The following is a 27,353-nucleotide window of genomic DNA, read 5'->3' on the forward strand; positions in this document are numbered from 1 at the left end:
TAGGTTCATAGCCCAACCTATCCCTGACTCTTCCAAGTAACACAGCATGGGGTGACTCATGGGAGATGACCTGTGATGTTCTCCAGCTCCACACCATGCCCTTCCACCGTGCCCTGTGGTCTTGAGACATGAAAATACACGAGGTAGTCATCTCCGAAGCTGCATCACGTCAACATTCACAAGCTTCAAGAGGCTGTGGTGCTTTCCACCTAAAAGAAAAAGAAGGGGTGAAAATGTTACTTTCCAAGAGTTGCCTGTAAGGCTCAAGAGGAGAAGGAAGATATTCCCTTAATCCTTTTTCCTGGGCTAAGTATTTTTGGAGGTCTCAGAGCAGCAATGGACTGTACCTACTGCATGTACTGCACTGTTGGAGCAAAAGGGTAGGCCAAGCTCTTTCTGTTGCATTTGCTCCTGCGCCAGTCAGGGCAAGCATGCCTTGACCTGCACCTCTGACCAAGGTCCTTGCTGGCAGGATTTTCCAGGGGAGGCTGTGTAAGTGGTTGTGTTAGTGGCCCTTGAGACTTGGGGTTAACCAGAGGGAGACTGGGAGGGAGCAAATAAGGTGTTTGGGCCGGGGAGAGAGGAGGAGGAGGAGAGAAGCCAGCTGCAGAGCCCAGCCTGGAGGACACCTCAGGGAAATAAAGGGATTTGTCTTCTGCCTTTGGGGCATCTGGTGTTGGGATGCTTTGCATGTCAAATTGCCCATCCTAGACAGCCTCCATTCTGTTTGCCTCCTGGTTTTATTTGCTAGCTGTATTTCTGTTAGTATTTTTATAAGGTTTTTTTCTGTTTTATTAACAGAGCAGCTATGTTTACCACAGGCAGGATGACGCTGGGCTTTCTGCTGAAAGCTGCCACATCATGATGATGTGTTTTACCCAGCAGAGCTCACCAGGCGAGACTCCTGTCACAGCACGAGTCACCAGGGAGGTTTCTTAGAGCAGCAGTCGCCCTTCAGCCCATGCTCAGTCACTGGCCGAGTATTTCATCATTGCTATTTCTTGCTTGTATTTTGTGCTGGTTTCTCCATTCTTCTGAGATCAAAGTCATATTTTTATTAATCAGTAAAAAAATAAGGGCACGTATCTGTTTGATCATACACAGAAAAATACCCAGCAGGGCTAGCTTAGTCTGTTGGATCTATTGCAAACTCACTCTGCTAATGGCTTGCTTAGGTAAAATAAGATCAAAGTTGGGAGAAGTTCCAAATTTTCCGTGCTCTTGTCAGGTGGCTCCATCTTGGGGTTATTGACTTGCACACCAGCTGCAGAGGAGGGACCAGCCAGAAGAGAGATGGCAGGAGAAGGGAAACTTGCAGACAGAAGTAGAAGTTCCTGATGCTGTCAGAGCTGCTTTTTCTAATAAGTGTGGTTGATCTTAATGGAAAATGGAACCCTTTTCAGGGGAGAGATGCAGGGTTATCATGTGAGCACTGGATGGACACAACTAGTACAAACAGATGTAGCAAGTGATGCTGGCGGTGGCAAGGCATCTTTTGATGTGTCTACATATAGGCTTGCCCTGTGGTGGCAGCTTGCAGAAGGAAGGTGTAGCTTGGAAAGAACGAAGGAGAAAGTCATCACGGCAAAGGTCCAGTCCCAAATCCTGGCTTTGCTTTCCTTTTTTAGCATTGTGCATCATGGTGTAGGAGCAGCCTTAATAACGTTTTAGGTCTTTCACATATGCCAAAGAAGTGTGCCTAGCTGGCAGGGTGAATCACAGGAAAAGAATGCACTCAGGGTCTGAGAGGACAAAAAAGAGCATCCATGTGTTTCAAAGAGAGCGACTCGGAGCCTGTGCTTTGTCTCTTCTGATAAACCTGCTACTGGAGCTAGTCTGGTAGTGGAAAGGAGAGATTGCTCTGCTTGATCTAGAGGCTCTGTGCCTGCAACTGGCCTAACCAAAAGGATTTATGTTTTACCTTACCATTACTTATCCAGCAATACTTGAGCCTTTTTAAAGAAAAAATGTTCCAGCAAGTGCCGAAATCATTCAGCACTCGCTGCTGGTGCTGCAGAGCTGCTGGAGTTTGCTTGCAATAACAGAGGTAGCGAGAGGTCCTGGCAAGGGTTGGAGCTGATGCTGTGGTAGGGCGCTGGGCAGCGGAGGGGCCTGCCTTCCTTTGCAGGCAGCTCTCTTGGGTTGTCTCACCCCTTTGGTCACGTTGCTGAAGCAGGCATTTACCATTGGGTCAGGAAATACTATTTATGTATTGTCGGGCTGCTGGAGTGAGAGGGTGGTGTAGTCTGAGCTGTATATCAGTGCTGGGCTGATGTGTAAGGACCCGGGGGCTCCTTGCTTTGCTTGTGCCTGAACGCAGCCTGATTTCTGAGTGTGGGGCAGGTGGGTATGTAGGAGTGTTGCTCTTTGGAGGGTCCCCATTGCTGTGACGCATCCCCAACATCACAGGTGGGCTGAGCAGGCAGGGCATGAGCTGCTGCAGGCAGACGGGGTTGTGCATGCCCTTTACTGCCCTGTGTGTGCAAACCCAGGCATGGTGATGGCACAGTTTTCTCTGCAGCAAATCAACTGGGCATCCTTTTTGAGAGAGGAGGAGGTGGTACCAAGGTTGGTGGCTGGGGACGTGACTGGTGTTTTTCTTGTTTGCTGGATGCAAAGGATGAGTGTGGCTGGAGAGAGAGTGGGCAGGGTGGATGCACCAGGGCCTGTAAATCAGGGACGGAGCAGGGAGGCAAAAAATCAAGTCCGTATGAAGAGGGAATTGTACAGACAGCGGTAGATCAGTGGGTGTGGGCACAATGATCCACGTATGGTCAGACTGTAAGGGAAAAGGATGTGCTATCTTGGTATCCCTGTAGAGATGTATTGTGGCTATCAGAAACCAAAGCACAAGGAGCTCTTCTGGTAACAAATACTAAACTTCTCTGAAACAACTGTAAAATGCACTGTTAAGCAGCTGGGAAAAGTTCCCTGAGACTGGCAGTGAATACTGGTCACAGTAAAAAGCCAGTGACGTTCAGCCATTTGCAAAGCAGCCGTGTCTGCCCAGGAGAGTTTGCAATTAAACCCCCAAATGCTGGGGATGTGAGTCCTCCCCGCGCTGGGGGGGAGGGGCAGCATCGGTGCAGGGAGAACCTGATGCATTTTCCCAGTGCAAAATAGCCTGGCTGGTTGTTTGGGGTTTTTTTTATAGTCTCATGCCCGTTGCTGGAGCCTCTGGCCTCTCCCCCATGGCCAGTTCTCGGCTGCTCTGCACCTCCCCCCCCCCCCGCCCTTCCCCTTTCCCTCCTTCCACGTTGTTTATATTGTGGCTGGTTTTCTGACTGTGGAAGCAGTGATGATGAGGGATGCTCGTTTGGTTGGTTTAGCTTTTTCCTAAATCACCTGATGCTAAGGAGTAATAAAATATTTATTGGATGTTACACAACCAAACCCAGAACGCTGCTGTGAGCAGTTAAATATTCCTTTTTGCAGTGGTAGCTGCACAGCAAGTGCGCCGAGGAGGAAGAGCTCTGTGCTGCTCTTGGTCTGTGCTGTAAGCTGGTCTCCCTAGGCAGAGGTGCTTCCCCTGGGGATTACCTGCGGTCCTCAGCTGAACCGATGAATCCCTTGGACACACGAGTGTTACTGATGGGCTGAGCCATCAAGGACCAGCATGCAGCACCTGCGCATCCTCACATCGTGGCTGAAGGGCAGACCCTTCCAGTGGGATATGCTGGGTGCAAGGGCACCGTGAGGCATCGGTGCACCCAAACACCCAGTCCTCGATCAGAGGTGTTCAAGCATGGCAGTAAAGGGGGTCACCTCTCTATAACAGAGGTGCCTTTTGCTTGAAAACCTCCTTCTACAGCATTCAAATCTGGCTGCTCTTCCAGCAGCTGTCACATTGATGGATGTGGCTTGATTAGCTGGTTTGAGCACACGTACAGCTGTGGATGGGTTATTCTGTAGCCTGTCACTGACAGTGGTGAGTCCTAAAACATTTAGCAATTTACAGCCTAGGATAGCCTCTCCTTGCAAATCTTCTGTTGGATATGGTACCGTCATAGAATAAGGTAGATTGCAAGGGACTTCTGGAGGTCTCTGACCCTGTTTCCCTGCTCAAAGCAGAGCTCCCTCCCAAACCAGATCATGTTCATGCAAATGAGGTTGTGAAAATTTGCAAGGCCCCTGTCTCTGCTGGACCACCCTCACCACAACTTTACACAGGAATTCTTATCAATTCTTGTGAAAATTTCCTTTCTACTGGCTCCTGGGGCATGTCATCTGTGGCTCTCAGACAGCTGGGGGAGGGTCTGGAGAACAACAAGTCTGATGAGGAGCGGCTGCGGGAACTGGGGGTGTTGAGCCTGGAGAAAAGGAGGATCGGGGGGACCTTATCGCTCTCTACAATTACCTGAAAGGAGGGTGTAGTGAGGTGGGGGTCAGTCTCTTCTTTTAGACAACTAGTGACAGATCAAGAGGAAACAGCCTCAAGTTGCACCAGGGGAGGTTTAAGTTGGATAACAGGAAAAATGTCTTCACTGAAACAGGGGTGAAGCACTGGAACAGGCTGCCCAGGGAGGTGGTGGAACCACCATCCCTGGGGGTGTTTAAAAAAACACGTAGATGTGGTGCTTTGGGACATAGGTTAGTGGTGGGCTTGGCAGTGCTGGGTTAAGGGTTAGGCTTGATGATCTCCAAGGTCTTTTCCAGCCTGAATGATTCTATGATTCTGTTTAATACTGTTGGTGTGCATCATACGAAACTTGGAAAGACAACTGTCCTGTGAGTGCAAGTCATCTTGTTTTCTTCACACATGCAGATTTGAAAGTGAAAATCTGCAGAAATTGTTGTAATTCTTTGAAGTTCAAAGCACGTAAATCTGAGACTCTGCTTTAAGCCCATCGGCGATGCAGTGTGCCGTACAAAACCCAAACCCAACCAGCATTGCATGGCTGTGCAGTGCAGGCCTTAAGGAGCGAGTGCGCCCGTACTTATTCTTGCCTGCTCAGACACAGAAAAGCATTTTGGGGAGAGGATGGATCAGTGAGGCACACTGTGTTGTGTAACTTTTTTCAGGGAACTTTAATGTGGCAAACTGTTCCTCTTTGCCATGCTTCTGCTCCCTGATGTAGGCGAAGGGAGCTGGAGACAGTGTGCAGAGATGGTGCCAGATGCTTGCTGGCTGGAACAGCTCTGGAGAAGGTGCTGTGGCTCTGTGTGTTCACGTTTGTGTTTGGCTCTGAGTCAGAATACGTGTTTGTCTCAAGGAGGCTGGTGTACTGTTTGCTGAGATCTGCATCAAGCAAAGCAAATCCAAGATACTGCCTCTGCTCTGCTGGTGACCATGGTGGGGACATGGCACGTGCCAGAAATTATTCCATCCGGTTTCTGAGGTCACTAAGTTGTGCTGGGTCTGCAGTTTTTTCTAGACCAAGAAGGTGGGAAGCATTTGGATGGCTCAATCTAGTCACTGCTAAGCTCTTCCCTATAATTTAGTCCATTATGAAGAAGACCTCTGCTAACCTTCTTATCAAAAGCCATTCAATTCACTAGGGATGCCAGGCCAAAGCTCCATAGGTACCCTGCCTGATACCTGTGCCAGGAGTTCATCATCACTGACTTAATTACATTTTTAATACGCATGTGTATATCTGGCAACTTAAGTACTCACATGCTTTAGATAAAAGCTGTGAAACACTCTGCTGCATAAACACACCACAGCGTTAACTTAGGAGAGTTCGCTGGGGTCCAGAGTTGCTGTAGGCAAGCAGGGTGTGCTGCAATCTCTGTCGAATGCAGAAACGACTGTTATTTCTTTAACACCTGCCACACGCTGAAAGCAGTTGCGGGGAAAAACAGTGATGGTTGGAAAAGTGAGGGAAGGTGAAAAGAATAAACCTCTTCTGCCCCCCGCAGTACTCCTGTTACTCCCAGCCCTCTACTTCTCTGCTGTGAGACAGGATCTGCGTTTGTATTTGCACCAGAGGCAGCGAGACTCTGCCCCCCCCCCTCAACACCCGCTGGGCTTGCAACCCACCAGGGTCTCACCTCCTGCCATAGCTGGTGGAAAGGCTGTGGTACTGTATTGATGTGATTACAAGGAGAAGTAAGTCTGTTGTTTTCTGCTAGTTGTAAGCACGCTGTGGAAGGTAACGGAGAAGTGGTTTGTATTGGCCTGTTCGTGACCTTACTGGATCTGCAAAAGCTGTTGGCTTGCTTTAAGGTGATCAGAGGGCTGGAGAACCTCTCCCACAAAGACAGGCTGAGGGGTTGGGGTCGTTCAGCCTGGAGAAGAGAAGGCTCTGGGCAGACCTTAGAGCAGCCGCCCAGTATCCAAAGGGGCTGACAAGGAAGCTGGAGAGGGGCTTTTTACAACGGCAGGCAGTGATAGGACAAGGGGTGATGGCTTTAAACTGACAGAGAGAGGATTTAGATTAGATATTAGGAAGAAGTTCTTCCCTGTGAGGGCGGCGAGGCGCTGGCACAGGCTGCCCAGAGCAGCTGTGGGTGCCCCATCCCTGGCAGTGCCCAAGGCCAGGTTGGACGGGGCTGGGAGCAGCCTGGTCTGGTGGAAAGTGTCCCTGCCCACGGCAGGGGGATGGAACTAGGTGATCTTGAAAGTCCCTTCCAACCCAAACCATTCTATGATTTTATTGTATATATGGGGTTTTAGCTGATCACAGGTACCCCTAATAAGGAAAGACAAAGTAACACCTCTGAGCCTGTGGATGGATCGGTGGCGTTGCTTGGCCCTTCTTAAAGGCTTTGGTGCGTGGCGTTGGGGCTGAAGCTGTTCCCCTGCCCTGGCCCAGCCTCTGTCGGGGAGGTGCTGGCTCCTGGCAGCCCGAGAGGCATTTGTGGGTTTTGGCAGCAATGCCCTGGGTGCCTGATGGGGAGGGGAAGGGGTGTGAAATGGGTGATGGAGCATGTTAGGCAGGTTTTGTTGACCTGCAGGTCTGGTCCCCTCTGTTCCCTTGCTGCTGCTGACTTTCTGCACCAGGATTCTGCTGCTGTGCTGCAGAAGCTAAATTTAATATGAAAGCAGTTTAATTTTGGCTCAGATTGTCTGATAATGTCTTTAACAGTGGCACGGACAGAGATCGATACACCAGTGCTGTTTCACGGTCTGGTGGGGATGGAAGACCCGGTGTCCCGTTAGCCAAGGACTGGGCCATGCTGCAGCCTGGTGTGATCAGGGAGGATCTCCTTTTCCCTGGACAGGGAAAATACTTGTATAGAGCTTGGAGGACGAGGAGGAGGAAACTGGCACTTCAGTAGAGGCAAATCCGATGATTCATTTCCACAGCCCCCAGGAGCTCACGTGTGAGCTGCGTATTGGGATTTTCTAGGAATTTCAAGAAGCATCATTCATTTTGAAGGTAGCCCATTCAATATTGAGGAAGAAGCATAAAATATTGCTGCTAGGTAGCATTACAGGAATTGAACAAGGAAGGACTTCTGGAGGTTGTCCTAAGAAATAACTTGGAAAAAGAAATTATAAAAATGCCATGCACATGGCTTTTCATTTGGGATTTTAGCATCTTGGCTCAGAGTATCTGCGCTCTTAATATGTATTTCCTTGTGCCTCAACACCCTGATTCCAATGTTACCGGTACTTTTCTTGTTTCTTTTCTGGGTTTCTTACGACCTCTATCACCCTATCATTCCTGGCTGACATTCACAACGGTTGCTAATACAAAATCATCAATGCATTTAATTAACATCTTGCTTTTCTCTTCTTCCAGATAATTAAATGCTTAATAAAAACAGACCTAGTGCCTTCCCACAGGTGTCTCCCACTCGATCACTACATTGTCTCTGGCTCCTCTTATCGCTGACCCAGTTTTCTTTTCAGTCCTGTCAGGAGCTTCCATCAGCTCAGATAGGTTTGGAGCCTGCTTTATGTTTGCTGCTGTGCATATTGCCCAAGGGCTTGTGATGTCTAGGGTGCTACTGGCAAACACCACAAAGAGTTTTAGATGCCTGACATGGCAGATGGACTCTTAGAGCCAAAACCTAGATCCTGCCAGCCTTAAAGGCAGGAGCTTTTGGCAGTACTCTTCCCCAGCGGTCATTGTAGATGGTGCCCAAAGCTGAGGTGGGTCAGGTTAGAGGGATGGTCCTTGGTACGGCCCTGTGATGCTGAGCCTTGCTGCATGCGTCAGACCCTGTGAAGTCTGGGCTGCTGTTTTCCAGGTGAGAACAACTTGTCTTTCCAGCATCCACAGGGGTGGTGAAAGCTCTTCCACATTTTCCGAAGCGGAGCATACTGAAACTTGCTTTATGTCACTTTGGTGAACACCTCTCCATAAGCACCAGGATAAACTATTCCCAGATTATCATATCAAATTGCCATTGCTTACTAACCCTTCTCAGTGTGATGTTGTAGAATTAATTACCAGTATTCATGATGTTCGTTACTGTAGTCCCTAAACACCCTGCATGGTGCATCATTCCAGATCTAGCGATATTTATCGTTACATTTTCCAATTGGTCCCTCTCCTGTTTTTTATCACTATCTGTGTTTACTAGGCTTCATTATACTCTAGTTGTTTGTATCTCTATAGTTTTTGGTACTTTATTCAAAGCCATTTAGACACTTAGAGACATTAATTTTATTTTTCTCTTCCATTCTAATGGGCAGGTTTCTTCTGCTGGCACACAAGTGAGAAAAAATCAGTCTTCTCTAGACCTTTTGGTTATTATTAAATAGTCAGCCTAATCCGTACCTGCTCTTTTTTCCCTTTAAATCTGTGGTTGTTCTATATACATCTTTTTTGCTTTCTTTTGTCTAAATTAATTCTTATCCTCAAACCCTGAAGTAGTCCTGTGATAAGGACTGTGATAGGCACAACTACATTTAAATCCCTGCAGCCCTTCAGCGTGAGTGTTCCCTGCCTCTTAAGATGTTATGCTGGCATTGCTGGTTCGTGACTTATGTGCCCGCTGTGACTTTGTCTGCGCTGCAAGCTGAAAAGGTGGGGGGGTTTAGCTATATCTGTTCTCAAACTGACAGATAAGTTGGCAAAATAATGGCATGTTATCTTACAAGGCTGGAATAAACCCTTGTAAACTTTCTATTGATGTCATTGTTCCAAAATTAGAACAGTCTTGTGAGTTTTACCAGCTGTACGCTAGACAGAAACTTTTGAGCAGCAAAGAGACAGCAGAGAGAGTCCTTGCAATGATAAGGAGAACAGGTTTGCCCTCGTACAATTTCTTCAGCATTAAATGGCATTAAATTCTTTCACCACTGGTCCTGACCGGTGTTTTATGTGTGACAAGCCAAAAGAAATGAGCAAGGGGAAAAAAACAAAAACCAATGAGGTAAGACCGAGACCCTAGAGTGCTGATGAAAGCCAGCTCGTAAGGCTTCCTGTTCAGTGATGAAACCTCGTCTTGGGAAGGGGAGGAGAGGCTGAACGGGAAAACGATTGCACTAGAACAGTCTCTTCCCAGCATGCACACAGCAGCTTGCATTTGACTTGGGTATACCTGAAGTGGTAAAAGTCTTGTGGTGGTGTGTAGTGGCAAAGCTGTTTAGAAATTATGTTCAGGGTGACTTTAGGTGCTTCTGATGCTCGAATGAACTTCCCAGGGTGAAGAGTGCGTGTGTGCATACCCACGCGTGGCTGACTCCTCGTCTGTTGCTGCTGTCCCCAAAGGAGAGCAGAAGTGCACATCATAAACACCCCAATAAGATAGCACAGAAGAATTAGTGGGGTTTTTTTTCCTCATACATAAACCTTTTCTAACCAATTTTCTCCTTTTGGCATGTTTTGCAGATAAGTAAGCAGCAACTCCAGACAATCAAAGATCGTTTCCAGGCCTTTCTCAATGGAGAAACCCAGATTGTGGCAGATGAAGCATTTATAAACGCTGTCCAGAGCTACTACGAGGTAAGGAGAGACAATATAATATTCATATGAATCTCTGTTCTCACTCTTACAGATGGGGTCAAATTCTGAGCTAATGAATTGTCCTTTATCAAACAGCACTTCGCCTTTATCAAAGGGAAGTGCAAGGCTTCTTCCATCTGATGTCTGGTACATCACAAGGTTTGTGAGGTTCAGGGTCTGAACATGCAACCATGGCAACCCCTACACCATGGTGTATCCTATAGCTTGATTACAGGGAAGATCACCCTTCCTTTAAGCTGGAGAATATCTTCCTGATACTTTCAAACAGTGTGCTTTAAACCAGAGGGGATGACACGATATAAAAGAAATGTCGCGTGCTCCCTATGAAAAATACCAAGACAAAACTGGGCATCACATTCAGCTCCTGCTGAAGCTTTTGCATTGTGTCTAAATGACTTTGGGATTTTCAGCAGCGGTCTTGTCTTTTCTGTTTGGTATGACAAGTGCTGTAAAGCAAAGGGGGAGGGAGGAGGATGTACATCTACAAAACTAGATGATACCAAGGAACGTGAAGCATTGTTCACAATTGTGCAAAAGAATAATTATGCATGTCTGTCTTTTTGCACCTCTTTTTATGCAGCCCTTAATGCTGCCTTTCATGTCTTTTCTCAGAAGGAAAGGGCTTCTGTTTTTGAAGGAAATCAATGCTTGTGATTTGTATGAGCAGTGTTGCTTATTTTTTTGCTAGCCTTTGTGCAAACCATTTCTCTTTCTCCCTAGAGCTATTCTGTCATAAAAGGTGAAGATTTTGAATTGCCTACATAAAATACTTCTCTAGAAGTGGAATCTAAGAGGGGACCAAAATCAGATACTAAAACTGAAGAGAATTTTAACTCTATAAAAAATGACAGCAGCTGCTTCTGTGTAAGGAAAGTACAAATTATCTCTGGATTAATTCTATTAAACCAGCCTAGTAGTTACTGCTCCATCATTCTCTGTACAGGAAGGAAGCTGAGAGTAATTTACATCTCTTATCAGAAAAGAAATTGCCAAGGGATCATCAGTTTATCACAGCTTCACCGAACAGATGCTCTTGGAGAAAGTTTTCAAGATGGTGTGAGCTGTGTTTTAGAATGTAAGAGCAGCGTAATCTGCTCAGCTAAGACTATTGGTCAGGAAGAGGAAGCTGCTTAAAAACAGGCAAAATACATCCCTGTTTCAGTGATGGGTCTGGCTGAAAATGTGTCCTGACCAGCTCCAGAAGTCCTGTGCTGTATAATTATCCCAAGTGATCAAACTTACAGAGAGCAGTTGATCAGCACTACATGTCTGCAAAACCTGTTTTCAGTACAGCTGGACACCGCACTGGCTCTGTCCTACTTAAAACAGGCCACAAAAAGCATTATGTATTGCTCTGTCCTTTAGTGCATTTTTAACTGCTGGTCTCCTTTAATTGATAGCCAGGTACTTTCAGCTTCTGTGCAGCTGTAGCACGGCTGCCTGTCTCTTCCTCGGCACCATCTGCAGCAGCACAAGGCAAAGCCTCGCTGCGCAAAGCCGCTGCCCTCCCTCAGTGCCTGAGCAGCGTTCCCTGCTGATGGTGTTCTCCTTCCTTCCCTCCCTGCAGAGGGCTGCCCACCCTTGGTCGAGCCATGGTGCAATCACAGCAGATGCTGCTTATCTTGGCTCCTGCAAATCTCAGGGTTTTGTGCAATCAGCTGTCCCTTGGATGGACACTGTCTAGAAATTGGCATTTGGGTACTGACTTACAAAGCTGCATGATGGCTTGGAAAATACTAAAACTTGGGGGTTTGCTCAGCTGAAGCTGGCTGTCTCTGTGCAGGACATGGCTGGTGTTTCTAAGGGGTCCACTTATTAACACTGAGGAATAGGTTCATTGCCTAGGGAATTTTTTTTTTATTATGTTTGGTTTTTTTTTTTTTTTCTGGAGAAAGAAGGAGGTAAAGGTGACATTGTAGGTCAAGAATGTATTTGCTGTTGCCCTGAATGTGTTTGCGTGGTTGCATTCTGCTGTCAAGGGTAAGTATGTGGTTGTCAGTCTAAGACTAGTTCACAGGCTGCTATCAAATTAAAAGATGGAGTGATCTGAGCAGTTTCTGCTGCGGGTCTGCAAAACACTGCTGTGCCTGCAGGAATGCTGCAGACCCATGTGTGTGAGGCAGGCCCAGCACACTCTGACAGCAAAGAGCTTTTCTCGTGTCCTTTTACTTCTAATGAGTAAAGCTTTCTCTGTCAAACAGCACTTTATGCAGCAGTCCCTTCAGTGGGTATTATGGAAATGCTTCATTAGACCCATTTCCACTCTGCTTTGGGCAGACAGAGCCGAGGCCACGCATGACTTGGGGGGTTCATCTGTGAACGTGGCAGGACGTGCCTGCCAGCTCACAGAAGTCAGTCCTCTTCTGCATGTGCTGGTATATGCACCCATGCTGGGGTTTTGCTCTGCCAGTTCTTGACTCCTGGCAGTCCTACTAGGCAATCTTACAGCCAGGCGATTCACCTGGTATTTTCTAAAGAAAGCAGCCCGCTCTGCAGGACAAAACACCTCTTTTATCTTTTTTTATCTTCTTATTTCATGGTCTTTTACTGCTGCTTTGTGTCTGACAGGCGCTCCCCTGCACCTGCCTCCTCTGCCAGCCGCAGCCTTCCTTTCCTCTGCTGCCTGTTGCTCTGCATCCGGGGAGGATAAATCAGGGCTGAGGGGAGAGGGGGGGTCGGGTCCTTTCACTCATGGTGCTGTCACCCCTCTGATGGGAGTGAGGACCACAGATAACAGCCGCTGGTGCTGGCAGGTATGGAAAGTCATTAGTGCTGTCGCACAGGGTCAGGCCAAAAGCACCTGGAGCAGATGATTAGAGGGGGAATGTGGGAGCAGAGAGTGCTGCAGTGGGTCTGTTTGCCATGACCTCCCACCACTTCCAACAGTCGGTGTGCTGGGGACTTCCTCAGCTCTGTCGGGAACTGGAATTTTGATAGCTCTCAACTATTACTTAAAAGCACCTGCACACACCTGGGTGTTATCACTCATATTTAAGCCCTGCAAGGAAACAAAGTGTCTGCTGGTGTCATTTCAGCATGGACTAAAGAGGCTGCTGATGGCATCCTCCCTGTCTCGTCTGCAGGGAGTACTCCCCGGCGTGGTGCTACTGGAAGGAAACAGCCCAGCTCTTCCTCAGCAGCGTTTTTGGGCTGGTCCTGGAGCAAAACCCACTACCACTGCCAACAGATGCCCGTGCCATTGAGCGTCTGGGAACATGGAGTGCCATGTTGCTGAGTGGTGTAAAAAAATATCTACCATGTCCTTAGGTCATCCTCAAGCTCTTGAATTATTGAGGGCTGACAGATATACCCCTGTGCTGGCACAGCTTCTTCCCAGCCTGCTGCATTCATCAGTTCTCAGCATCATTAATAAAACAGCAGTTCTTACTGGGCATTGATTGCTTTCCTGCATTCGGGGCTTGGGAGAGGAGAGCCAACACAATATTCCCTTGTCTGTCTCTCACCCTTCAGCTCTGTGCTGCTCCCGTGACATCTCTTGGTCTGCAGGAGTCTGTTATGTTTTTGACCCTTCTGTTGCTCTTGCAGTGAGAAAAGCATCTTCATCAAACGCCTCCTCCCTCCCTCCTGCTGTCAGTGTCCTGCACCTTGCAGGCTGCTCTCCCTGCAAAGCCTTCCCAGGCAACCTCAGGCCGTGCTGAACCATCCATCCTGTGCTACTTCACCAACTCCCAGAGGTGGAGCGGGAATGGATTTGGTCTTGTCCACGTGTAGCCATGCCACCTTTTAGTCATCTGAGTTGCCTTGGCGTTTACCCATCAGTTTGCAAAGATTGGGCCATTCATCCTTGTCCTTTCCCGGGGTGTTTTAATGGTGCTCTTGCCGTGCTGGTTGCCCAGGTTGGAAAGACCCAGCTGCAGGAGAAGTGGGGACAATTATTTAGCTGAAAGTTACATTAAACTAATACAATGTCATTCCTGTCATCTTGTGACAGCAGGGCAGTCTGCAAAGATCTCCTGCAGTGTAGCAGCTTAATGTAAGCCTGGTCCCTGCACTGGTCAGAGGTCTCCCGGGGGCCTGGGTATCAGGATAAATGCTGTGCAATGCTGTTGCCTCCAGTAGGATGACTGGGCTCCTTCTAACAGGGCAGAACTTGGCTAGGTGAATGTAGTTCTGCCATAACTTCCTTATTAAAACATTTGCTAGAGTAAAATATAATCCTGCTTTCCCAAAGGGCATTTGATTTATGTATCTGGTGAGGTGCGATCACAACATCGCATGAAGTCCTAATTGCATCAAAATGTTCTGTTTTAGCGGACGCAAAGCAGAAGCTTCACCTGATTTCATTACGCTTCCCACAAAGTACAGATGAAACCTCTGTCCTTCTGGTAACGTGGTTGTTGAGTGAGGAGTTGGAAAACGTACTGGCAGCCAGTTAGTGGGCTTCCCAGCAGCGAAACCATGTTTTGTGATAATTGAAGGGGATTTTTATAAATTTATTTTTTTTAAATGACACCATTTGAAGTCACCCTTTTTTTGCAGGTATTCCTGAAAAGCGACCGTGTTGCTAGGATGGTGCAGAGTGGAGGGTGCTCAGCAAATGACTCCCGGGAGGTCTTCAAGAAGCACATTGAGAAAAGAGTGCGCAGCCTGCCAGAAATCGATGGCCTCAGCAAGGAGACAGTCCTGAGCTCTTGGATGGCAAAGTTTGATGCTATTTACCGTGGGGAAGAGGATCCCCGCAAGCAGCAGGCCAGGATGACGGCGAGCGCTGCCTCGGAGCTCATCCTCAGCAAGGAGCAGCTCTACGAGATGTTCCAGAACATTTTGGGGATCAAGAAATTTGAGCATCAGCTTCTATACAACGCATGTCAGGTAATGTCCTTCTCCCAGGCTGGGTGGGAATGGAAGAGGGCTTCTTGGGGAAGGGCTTGCCAGTGAGAAATACTGCTGTTATGATCTAGAAACTTGGGTTTGACCAGACTGTTTGTGAGAGAACTTCCACCAAGCAAGGGGGATTTGGTTCATTGTGGGACTTCTGCACTGCCAGTTTTGTTCCGGCTAGCCAAGTGAGCTGCCTTCTGCTCATGCTTTTTTCCTTGTGAAATACCCCATAGGACTGCTGAGATGGGGCAATTTTATTCCTCCAGCTCTCTGCCTGGATGAGCAGGTCTTTGATGGTGCTTAAGTGGGCTGTTTTGCTTGCCTTTCCTGTGTCACATCACCAATCTAAATGACAGAAGTACGTTCTGGTAGCCTGCAATAACCTTATTAATAGTTGAAGCTCAGACGCCCCTGGGGTGGATGTCTTACGCAAATGGGCTTATTGAAGTTGTACTGGTTCCTCTTAAGAAGAGGGAGCCTATGACCCCTGTGTGCCCGTGGGGGTTTGGGATGCTCTCTCCTTCCGCCATGCCCTTGAGGTGGCTCTGTTTGCACCATGAGTTCCCAGATGCCTTTCCCATTCCTCTCTTTTTCTCCCCCGGTAAGAGCCAGTTCCCCAGAGCCGTGGAGCTGGGACTCAGCAGCGCTGCTTGCATTTCCAGCAGCTCTTGCTGGGGGCTGTCAGTGGCCATCCAGGCCATTGGTGACCCAGATTATGGTCCCCTGCTATCGGATATAAATATCACAGGCGGGATAAAGGGTGTCAGTGTCACGGGGAGGGTAAGGTAATGCTGTGGAAAGTTTTTGGAGGAGGAGCAGACCTCAATCTCTTCCCCATAATTCAAGGTTTCAACGTCTTACTGAAATTAATACATTCGAGACCAATTCTGCCTTCTGTCTAGACATTTCCAATTCTTTTCAAGACAGAAAATTGTTTGATCTGGTTTTTCTCCTGTAAAGAGCTTAATTATCTTGCATTTGTATTTTTGCATCTCAGACCTTAGTGGCAGAGGGAGAGGATAATAAATGTCCCTGAGTAAGGCATCTTCATAGCAAAAAGGCAACAGCAAGGACTGCATCGATCCTCATAGATTATGTTTACAAACAAGATTTCATGCCTCCAGTCCTCTGTTGGAGGACTTCTTTAAGATCAAAACCATGTTTTCAGTGATGTGCTGAGAGCTGAATCAGTTCTGTAGTTTGTTTTTTTAACTTAAAGCAACTCAAGCCCTGTGTGTCTCATCCTCCCTTGACCTCTGCTCAGCTAAGGAGCTAGCATGGTTTTGTGTGAGCGTGTGTGTGACTCTACCCTCTTGCTTTGTGGTTCCCAGTGATGCAGAAAACGGTATTTAATCATGGCTGCCCTGCTTTGTGGGTGATCTCTGTTTATGAGAGCCTTTCTGGCTGACACCATGAACCCAGTGGCTGCTCCCTGCAAATTGCCCTGTTGCATCGAGCAACCTGTTTCCTGCAGTAGGTTCTGATTTTATTCTGAAAGTGATGGATTTAATTCTGGGTCTTTTCTAATACTCAGAGGCAGCAAACCTGTAATTTAAGCTTTTAGAGAAAGATGTAATTTCTGTTGAAAGTGAGTATTAGCACGGGAGTTACTCTGTTTTTAATACCTGGATAGTGAGGTTTAGCTATGCAGAAGGGAAAGCCCTTTATACAAGGCATGGCTCAGAAAGCTGCAAGGCCAGCAGTTGTTCAGCCGCTTGGTATTTTCCTGGGGTACAGTGCAAGTGGTTATGGTGCCAAGGTGCTGGCACAGTGGGGTGGGGAGCAGAGGTGGGAGCAGGTCACTGCTGCTCCTTCTCCCATTAGATGTTGCAGGGAAGACCACAGTGAGTACCCAAGGCAAACTGCAGCCTTTGCTGTGGGGACCCTTATTTTGGTGCTGCCTGTGGTCACGGCACCTGGGCTGTACCAGAGGGATCTCTGGAGCTCTCTGGCCACTGGTAGCCCTTAGGAGAGCAGCAGAAGCTGTTCTGTACTTCCCTCTTGCCTCAAAGCACCAAAATCACTGTTGACCACTTCTCCTTCCTGCAGGATCTCATGCATTGCTTGCAGCCAGTCTGTTGTAGGGTATAAGTAAAACCTATCAAACTGCAAATGTTTTTGTTTGCTTAGCTTGTATGGGGAGTTCCTGGCAAAAGTCAGAGGTGCGTGCCACTCAGCTAGCATGTTTTCCGCAACAGAGTTGCGGAGGAGAGCAGAAAATGATATGCAGTGAGCAGTGATTCAGTAACCTGCCCCTTCCCCCCATGAAAGCTTCCTCCTGATCTCTCATGATGAAGCATTGGCCCTGAAACAGGAAATTTTTCCCTTTCCCTCTTAAATTTTAGTAGAAAATTATTTCCTACTTCAGAAGCTCCTGGTGTTCACACAGGGCAGATTTCAAAGCCACTACAGCAGCTGGGTGTCCAATTGCTGCAGGCTGGAGGTGCGAGCAGAGCCCTTCGTGGCTTGGAAACTCCTCTGTGCCATGGTGGTGGCATCTCTGACGCCAATTAGGGAGTCAGAGGCACCTCCCAACATTACAGCAGTAAAACCAGAGACATCTGGAGAGAGAAGAATCGCGTGTGCAGCATTGCAGCAGCCTGGGTGGGTGCTGGGTGGGAGAGGACCTGGGGCAGCTGGAGGGGTGGAATAGCTCCCTGCATTGCACATGTGCTGTGGCCATGGCAGGGCTGAGACATGCTTCTGCAGGACTTCCCGCTGCTCATTCTCCCCCCACCTTTGCATTTTCATACATTTTCATTCGCTGCATCTGTCTCCATCTGATAAGCCATCTTCTGTAAATACCCCTGCCAGCCTGTCCTGAAATCAGCAGCGAGCTCCCTTCCCAGGTGGATTTGCAAACACCTCTCAGCCTGTGCCTGCAGCTGTACTTGCATCACAGAGCGTACCCGCTGGGCTTTGAGGCACTGGCCCCATAACACCTGAAAATTGTCATTTATCTCCATCGTGCTGTTTTGTTTCAGTCCGGATTGTGTTTTGGTCAGAATTGGCCTAAGCAGTGCTCATTTGCCTCCCCGTGAAGACGCGCTCAGTCTGTTGATCTGACTGTTGTCTCGTTGGAGTTAATTTGATGTACAACTTAAATCTTTTCCTTAATAATTTGATTGAAGCTTCCATCACCTGTTTCATAAGAACAAAATATTCTATAAATTCTGTTTGTGAATAAGCTTTAAGTAAAAAGAAAACACGATCTGGCGTTTTCCTAGATGTGCTGAAATTACAATATCCTCAGAAACGCCGTGGCAGCTCAAGTTGCGCACATGTGGGTGCAATAATACATCTGCTTTCCTCCCCTGGGCGTCGTACCGGCAGCTCCTGCCAGAGCCCACCGCAGACCCTGGCTCGGCAGCCTGCCGTGGTGCCAGCCACAGGCTTTACACTGAAACTGAGCAAACCTCCAGAACAAATCTGGAGGCAATCATGAGCTTCCCAGCGGCGTTTTGGCATGGTATGAGCTACGCTTATTTTTGACCTACACTTGTTTGCTGTGCATGGGAGGAATTGGGAAACGGAGCCTTTTCCCTGGGAGGCCATCTGAAGGCCGTCTCTCTCTGGAGCGGCAGCGCGGTGCTGTCAGTGCAGTTTATTGGTCAATCACCTGTGCTTAGAAAAGCAAAGCCTGTCAGCTTTTCCTATTGCTCTGGTCGGCCGGCAGCGAGTGGAGGGGCTGGCTGCTCTGGCATGCTCTACCCTGCTTTGGTGTGCAGGGTGAAACTGCCCCAGAGGCTGTGCAAGGAGGCAGGGGGTAAGAAGGCTTTGCCTAGTAGTTGTCCTCCTAAAGCACGGGCAGGAACGGTGCTGAGAGCCCCAAGCACTTGCTTGAACTTTTCCTGTGGTCTGGAAGCAGGTGTTTTTCTCTGTGGCCTCCTGTTACATCACGCTCGCTAATTGCATAATAATTATATCACCGGGAAGGCATTTCCATTCACTTCTGAAATAATATTTTATTTGCACGGAAATATTTTTTTCTAAAGGGATTTTTTTTTTAATACAATAGCCCCAGGTGGCATGAGATAAGTGTATTCTTAATGTGATAGTGGTGATATAGCAGGATCTGAGATAGCAGCAGAGCAAAAGGGATTGATGCAGTTGGAAAGGCTTTTAGGAAACAAAGACGGGAAGTGGTTTGTAGCAGAATGTTGTGGCGATAACGGTGTTGTTAAGCACAACCTCTGACTAGAACATTGTAAATAGTACATGGAGGCTTAAGTTTTTTGCATAACAGACTATGTGGCTTGGTGTTTCTGCTCCGGTGGAGTTGTCATGGGCATTGAGTTGAGTATCTCTGGCTCCAGCCGTGAGCTCCTCTGTTGTGTGATGGGCATCATGGAGGGAGAAGGGTGTTTCAGTCTTGGGTTTCTGGTCCAGAATCCGTTGGCAAGGCTTGAGTTTAGCTCTTCCGCATTGTAATTGACCTGTGGCTGTGGAAGAGTCATACAGGAGCTATTTTCTGTAAGTGTTGGGCAATTCCAAGCTTGGGTTTTTGCGACAGTTGGCATTTCCTTGGGCACGAGCCCTGTATTTCCCACTGACCTTCATGACAACTAAACTGCAGCAGCATCTCTGAAAATCAGGTTGTGGTGTTCCCCTGTCTCATTCTTCCAGCCATAGGGCAGTGATTTACTTCTCTATCTCAAGCTGTGTTTGAAAATTGTTTTTAGCTGCAGTGAGGAGCTAGTACAGTGGTGTTCAGTGAATCCAGCAGCAGCAGACAATATCCAGACCACACCTGTGGTGAGCTGCACTCTTCCATCCTCCCGCTTCAGAGGGAGTGTGGGACTCTGGGCTGTCCCTGCAGGACCATCTGAATTCACAGGATTCACAGTCAGACTTTCTCTTCTTTCCTGGGCCTGAAGTGTCCTGTACGCTGTGGCATTCCTGTTAAACGTGCAAAATACCTGTGCTAAGCTTCCAGTTTCATCCAGTTCCCTTGGATGCTAGATTTGAAAACAAACAGCTGAATATATGCACGTCAAACCTGCTGAGTAATACATAGTAATACATGGTCGTGGTTTTTCAGCATCTATTCTTGTGCAGCCAGGTAGAAGGTGAAACATCAGAGAAGCATGCATGTGTGAGTGGGCTACAACACAGGCCAAGTGCCATTGCTGTCTGGTGACTATTTCACGTAAAGGGATGAAAGCCTCTAACCAGTGCAATGGGAATTGTTTCATAACTTCTGGGGGCTGTGGTTTCAGCTAGGAAACATTTCGACCCAAATTTTGCTGACCAGAGCTGCCTTAAAACTAGAATTCACTGTTTTGACATTTATTTTTGCAGCTGAATTAGGACACTGTGTCCAAAAGCTGACATTTCTCACAAAGCAGAAAGTTCCCCTGCCAAAAAAAATTGGTTTCAGAAGTGTTAGCAGAAAAGATATTTAGGATTTCTGTCCTGAATCAAATGTTTGATTTTAGCTCAAGTCAGTATTAGAGATGATTCGCTGAGGTAGCATCTTGCCTTCTGCCCCTCTCTCATGTCTGTAATTCAGGTGGTTTTCCTGAATTTGGTTGCTTGTCTTGCTGTGGTGCATTGAGCCCGTTGCAGAGACACTGCGGTGGTACTTGGGAGATGCAGCCCAAGTAAGGACAGAAACTCCCGTGAGGCACAGTAACAGCTCAGATGGTGAGACGAAGGCTAAGGTGACCTCAGAATAAATGTTTGGTTTGTGTGTATCCTCCCCAAACCAAGTATTTCATTTAGTTTGTTATGATGAAAAATTCCCAGCCATGCCTTGCGATGAGAATTGAGCCCAGGGTCACTGCACACAGTGTGGAGTTGCCTGTCTGTGCACGTCTCTGTCCCTTCAGTTCAGAGATACAAGGGCTTGGTATCAGCTCTCTCCCTTCTGCTCTCTATTCATTTTTGAAGAAATAAAGCAATTCCTTTTTATTTCAGCTTCATCTTGAAGCTCAATGCCTGTGAAATGGTCATCTGCAGTTCTGGACATTTGAGCACTAATGCTAGCTATAATGATCCCTGAAAAAGGGCAGGAGCTTTGCTTCAGCCCCAGAGCCCCAGCAAACAGACTGTCACGGGGGTGGCAGTGGGGAGCTGGGGCTGCAGGCAGGGACCAGGGAGCCTCCACGGGCTCCTCTCTCCAGGGCTGGACATCTGGATGCTGTGGACAACCAGCAGCTTTAGCCACCACCACTGTCTGCCTTACAAACCTCCAGGGCATCAGCCAAACCCCTTGGCTTTTTTCCCCACACTGTGAGCATTACCTGCCTCAGCCCCCCTGCCCCCCTTAAAACAAAGCCACCACCAATAAAAATGCGTTAAGGTGGTCTTGAGATGATCAAAAGCCTCAAAATCCATAAAGCATCATACTCTGTTTTCAGTAATTCAGTATTTATTTCCATGGAAACGGAAATGGCAGCCTGGAGCCTTCTGCAGGGTTGTAATTACTCCTGTAGCAGCCAGTGGCAGCCACAGCATGCCTGTCAGGGCTCGAGCATCTCCCAAAGACAGCAGTGATTTAGCGCCTGATGGGAAACTGAAAACGGAAAAAGCATTGGGAAGTGAATGAAATTTTCCCCTTCATAATAACACGACATGGAAACACGTGGTCCTTCGGGGAGGAGGGAGAACTGCTGCTCTTCATCAGCTCCAGGTGAAGAATGATGTTGGCATGGGAGGGTGGAGAACTGAGAGGGACAGTGCGATGGCAGGGATGGGGCGAGAGTGATGTCTGGCTCCACTGACCCCTCAGCTGCCAGCCACCCTGTCTGGGAGAGGTTTGCTGATGGAGGTCACCCAGGAGGTACAGAGCGGTCCCCCTGATTTTTCCCTGTTGGTCCCGTGTGATGCATAAACATTGACCCTACGTAGGATGCATCATTTAGTGCCTTTATAATTAGGACTAGGAGAAGTGGTTGAGATGGACATCTGCCTGCTCCAGCATCTGATGGAGAGCTGTGGGGAAGAGCTCGGCTGGTTGGAGGGGGACATGGCAGTGAGTGGGGCGGCCCTGCCAGCCCAGCAGTGTGCCACGGTGCTGCTGCCTTTTGGGGAGGAAAATGCAGCGATTGCTCTCTGCCAGGATGGGACCAGCTCTCCAAGCTGTCGTCACTGAGCTGATTTGCACACACACGTATGGACCTACGTGTGTGTCCATTAGCTGTAGGATCAGCTTATGTTCTGTGCTGTTATGGACTTAGAGAGCAATCTTGGCCCCTGTAATTAAATTTAAAGCAAATTAGCTCTTCTATTAAACAAAATAAATCTGATGTAGCCTAATGCTGTATACTCTAGCTATGGCTGATCAATCGCTCCTGCAAAGAGCAGGCAAATGCTGCTGAGCAGATGGTCTTGGCTGAGGCATGGTCAATTAAACTAATTAAAGATGATTTCATTTAATCAGAGGGTGTTTTAACCCTGTTAGCTGCCAGTTGGGGAGGTATGTTTTTGTGCACTAGGAACTTCCAGTTCTGTCCCTACTATGGACATCTTTTGGTTTTACAGTCCCATTACAGAAACCAGACTAGAGCGGGCATCTGAAGAGCAGATGTTTAGCAGAGAAATTATCATGTCATGCAACAATGGTGAAGACTTGCAGAGGAAAAGTCAGTCATTTTCTTCTAACGCTAACCAGAGATGTTTATTAGACTGGAGAAGTCTTCTACACTGAATCCTTCCCACGCTACCTCCTGCCAGCCTTCCCTCCAGGTTTAGGGGTATGGATGCCTCTCCGCAGCCTAGCCAAATGTCACTTGTTCCACAAAAACAAGCAGTGGCTTGTTATGGTGCAGTATTTAAGGGACAGAAAATGGTCTCAGTATCTGGACAGGTTCTGGAGCGGAGGGACAGCCTCTTATTTCTACCCTCTGCTACCATACAAAATGTTTTGGCTGCTGGGAGGCCCTCTGTCACAGGGTTCTCGAGATGGATTTTATTCGTCATTTGCTGCAGAAGTCCACAGGGACTCCTGTGAGCCAAAGCCCCGTTTTAGTTTGCTTAATAGAGCACTCAGTTGTTATTTGTCACAACTGCTCACCCTCGCCATTTCCCGTCCCCCTCTTCCGATCTGCTGTGCTGCTCCCCTGCCCTCGCTGTAAGGGGTGACACCACTTGCCAGCAATGTAAGTGCGATGAAGAGACCTCGTTAGTCTAATGGAAAAGCATGCAAAATTATCTCAAGAAGCAGCAGTAGAGAAGACAATGCGTCCAGACCATTAGTGACCCCCTCACTGGGCAGCACCGAGGCTGCAGCACTCTGGGACCAGTGGTCCTCTGCATTTCCAGCAGCTCGTGCAAATTAAGTTAGAAACAGTTGTGCTTTATCCAGAGGCCACACGGGCAACTTCACGCATCCGACCAGATCTATCCTGCTCCAGCAATATTGATCCCTGCAGGTACATTAGGGCTAAAGTCAGGATGATTTTCAAGATGTTCATCCTTTGTGAAATGCTTTTTATTTGTCTGTTTAGCAAGGGGGGTTTGTGGTGCAATATCAACTGAACACTCTGTTGCCTGTGTGGACTGATTAATTTCCGCAGCTTAAGGTTTAAATTGCCATCAAGATATCTCTTCAGTTTTATTTTTGTTTCAATTGGCCCATGAATACTTTTCATCATCTGCATTCATGCTGCAAAGGCATGCATAAAAAATAACCATGGTTACCTTATAAAATATTGTAAAATATCGATGACTTGACATTTTCAATTTACGTTAACCCCTCTATTCAAGGGCGGCTAATACTCTTCTTTCACTCAAAATCTAGTTGTTGGCATGACTTTCCTGCTGCTTAGCCAGATTATTTTTTTTTCCCCCGTCAGATCAGGAGCTTCATTTCAAATATATGTTTATTAATATAATTTCATTTTGCTACGACCACCTTGCATTCTGGAAGGAATATGTTAAGTGGTGAATTCCTGGCTCTAGGTAGGAGCAATTAAGGAAAAGTATGAGGGACTGAAGTAGCTGGTGACGTGCTGATGCTGCTATTTGCAGACTAGTAGAGGTCTCTGGTAAGGAAAAGACTTTGACCCCGAGGTTATTACTTGGGAGAGCTGTTCTGGTGTCTGCTGCCTCTGCAAGTGCCTGGCTGCTTCCACCTCTGAGCTTTACTGTAGGAATAGATCAGAGCAGAGGGGAGGGTCAGGACAGTGAACCATTCCTGGCACAGCTGTGCAGCAGGAGATGCTGAAGCAGTGGGACAGGTTTTGCAGGAGCTAAAGAAATAGGAAGATTTCTTCAGCCTCATTAAATGTGGCAACATTTGGGAATTACAGCTTGAAACTGTTTGAGTGGAGAGGAGATCTGGGGTGGCACAACATACAAATCCCAGAGGTGTTACCTTTGTATTAGCAGAGAGGAAACTACTGTTAGAAATGGGGGAGCAAGTGAAGAAGAAGTTGCTGAGTTCAGGGAAACCACTTTGCACTGAAAACCCCAACGATCCTGTAGGGCACATTGCAGGGTGGACCAGCCTCAAAACATCTGGTGGTTCTGCCCAAAAAGAAAGCCAAGCCAAACGTTGTCCATCATGGGGGAGTGGTAGCCAAAGGTGATGGAGAAAATCAGATGTTTATTGCTTATCTCCCCCAAAACCAGCCTAAAATGTAACTGAGATGGGTTGGAGTATGGTTTCTGAGTTGACCTTCCATGTGGTCTGGTTCCCAGAGGTGGGATTTGACTCTCAAAATGCCCTGTTTATTTCGAGCAATCTCTCTTGTGCCCTAACTTTGAATTCAGTGCAAGCCACTGTACGTAAAAACCAGGTCCTCAGCCTGGTCCTGTGTTTTATTGGGAAAGGAAAATGTCACTCCTCCTCTTTGTCTTTCCTTCAACCAGAGATGGTGGGCAGAAGACATGACAAAGAGATGACCCCACTGGCCCCCTTCAGAGAAAGTAATCTCGTTTTTCCTTCGAGCAGCATTTGTTCCCTGCAGTACATGTTCCTGTCAATCAGCCCAGGAGGCCCTGGGAGACAGAAGGGGTGTTATCCAGACCTCTCTCTCTTTAAGCAAGGAAGTGCTAGCTGCAAAAGAACCCATATGTGATGCTTATCTTAAGGAAGGCTGGAATACTTAATAAGACATAACTGGTGCGTGACCCTGCACTATGTTAATGCCTCTCTTTCTCTTCTTTTTAAATGGGAATGCAATGCAGCTGCTAGAATTTAATTTTGCCTGTAGGTCTTTAAATCTAATTTGAATTCCACATGAAAACCTCAGTGCTTTGCAACATTTCAACCCTCACTGGTGTATTTTATCACTGAAATCCTATTGCTTTCCTGGGCAACTTTCAATGCCTCTCTCATGAGCAAAATGGAAAGATACCGTTGCACATAGTAGGTGTTATATACATGGTCATGCTGGAGGCTTGTGCCAGAGCTCCAGGGTCTTCATTTCAACCAGCAATGTCTTGTCAGAGAACCTGGACTGGTTTTCGCTGAGCTGTGCTAGCCTAATGTTACACACCGCTCTTTCAGTTTTCCTTTTATCATCTTAAATAGAGAGATCGTTCTTGTGACATACATCATCCACTAAGTGAGTATTTTGAAAGTTTTTGTATTAATATTTTACTGAGCTTTTCTAATCTTATTTCTGAAAGACATGACTTCTCAGAGTCTGGTTCTACCCCTTTCCAATCCATATTATGTTCAGTATTCCAGAAAAGAGAATTATTTTTTTAAAAAATGTGCTATTTGCCAGCTCTTTCCTCCACTCCTTACGTTTCATTCTTCAGACTACCAGTGTTTCTGTGTTACTTGACAAATGCTTCATGCCACAGCTTGGGATGTGATAGACTGTGTCGTTTTAATTCAGAAGAAACTTTGGGATTCAGATGGATCAGGCCACAGAAAGTACTGCATGAATACAAAATGCAGCTGGGTTAGTCTTCCAGTCTGCATCTAAAAAAAGTACCAAAATAAAAAGAGAATGGGTATATTTCTTAAGAGAAATGAGGTGCCAAGGATTTTCTTCAAAAGGATATCAAAGTAGACACATATTTGTTCCCACTGAGCTGACTATAAATTGGGGAATGATCAACAAACTAGATTTCGTGCATTTCAAAGGCTCAGTCTCAATATCCCAAACTACAGGGAATGCAACTTACGTAAGCTGTTCCCTTTCCTCTATTTCAGTGTTGAGTTTTCTTATTCAGTATACTATGGCTTTTCTGGAACATCTGATTCTACTCATGTTTTTTTGAGAAATTAGAGTGCGAGTTCAATAGGGAATTGGATGCAAGGCAACTTCAAATACAGCCTCTCACGTATTTAAAAGGCAGCTATAGTAGCTTGAAGTCATATGAAAGCTGTGTTGCCCTCCATCGCACAGGCTTTGTTGTATAAAGCAGGGCAGCAGTGATGTTTCCTAGCAGGAGTGATCCATGCATGTGGTTTTTTACGTATTGTAGCCTTTGGTCCAGTTCTTTTGTCTCTGAAATAGAGGACAGTAAGAAGATGGGGAGGTTATGGCACAATATTCTTTGTCATTAGGTGCAAAATCTTTGTAGAAGCGTCATTGCAGTGAAAGAGGGAAAATGATTGCATCCCCCATTTAAGAGAGTATGATGGTGTAACAGCCATTCCTTCCAAAGAGTATTTTGAGATTAAAGGGAATACTGAGCTGAAGTTCCCCACATAATATGGGAAGACTTAGAAGGCAAGGGAGAGAGCTGTAAACCTCTTGAGCAGCCAGCTTGAAGCCAGAATTCAGGGGCACATATGTTTTGCTGTAGATGCTGTAAAGTTGGAAACTGTAAACGTTAAACACGGATAGCTGTGGCAGGGAGGCGAGGGGAGTTTCCCAGCATGGCTCATGTGAGCCCCAGGTGCTGGTGGCACAGGCGAGCACGGCGTGGGGCGATGGGAGGATGCTGAACCCAGTGCCTCTGTGTTGCTGGGCTCCCAACCACAGCTCCTGGTGCTGGCAGAGCCATGCTGCTTGCCCCTGTGCTCATGCCTGAGCCTTCAGCCTCCCTTAGAGTGTGCAGAGGAGGGAGGGGGCACCTGAGATTACAGACGTTTCCCACAACAGAGGAGAACAAAGTGCAAATGCATAATGTTGCTGTCCTCTTCTGACCGTGCTGGCAGGGGACTGAGGTTTGCACTGAAGAAACGGTGCTGGGGAAGAAGCACAGTGGCAGACGGTGACCCACGGAGAAGCACACAGACTTTGCCCAGTGCCCTGCTGAGTTTTGGTTAACTGTACCTACTCGTTCTCACGGGTGCTGGGAACTGTACCTACTTGTTCTCACGGGTGCTGGGACATGCCCTACACTCATTTCTATCTTGACCGACTACTACCTGTGTTTACAGCTATACTGGCAACAATAGCAATATTGCAGGTCTCCAGTCACATTAGTCCAGAGGAAGGGAAACTGGGCAAAACTGAGGGTATTTTGCTCCAGCTATCAACATAAAAAGCTAAAACATAAGACACAGAAAGCAAAATATCGGGTCACCAGCAAAGCTAGGAAATCTTGGCAGGAAACACAGATTGCAGTAGGACGGTGAAGGGTGGCATCAAATGTGAGGCTTTGCTCCTTGGCTATTCCTTAGCAGGAGGAGCATCAATGAAGAGTTTCCTTGTTCCCAGGCTGAGGACCGTGAGCTGTTGGCTTTTATGGAGGGTTTTGCTAAACATAACTAGCTTCTTTTGTGACCTAGCT

At 47.3% G+C, this 27,353-nt stretch overlaps 1 protein-coding gene across 24 annotated transcripts in view; it reads left to right on the plus strand.

Moving 5' to 3' along the window:
- Positions 1-27,353, plus strand: part of CADPS (calcium dependent secretion activator) — a 220,803-nt gene that overhangs the window by 33,918 nt on the left and 159,532 nt on the right. For all 24 annotated transcript variants that reach the window (XM_040589456.1, XM_040589459.1, XM_040589457.1 and 21 more), the window contains exons 2-3: positions 9,732-9,845; positions 14,367-14,699. In XM_040589456.1, coding sequence (XP_040445390.1) covers positions 9,732-9,845; positions 14,367-14,699 — 447 coding nt within the window. The remainder of the gene's footprint in view (positions 1-9,731; positions 9,846-14,366; positions 14,700-27,353) is intronic.

The sequence above is a fragment of the Falco naumanni genome, chromosome 4 (genome assembly GCF_017639655.2).
Source record: "Falco naumanni isolate bFalNau1 chromosome 4, bFalNau1.pat, whole genome shotgun sequence".
NCBI classification, from domain to species: Eukaryota; Metazoa; Chordata; class Aves; order Falconiformes; family Falconidae; genus Falco; species Falco naumanni.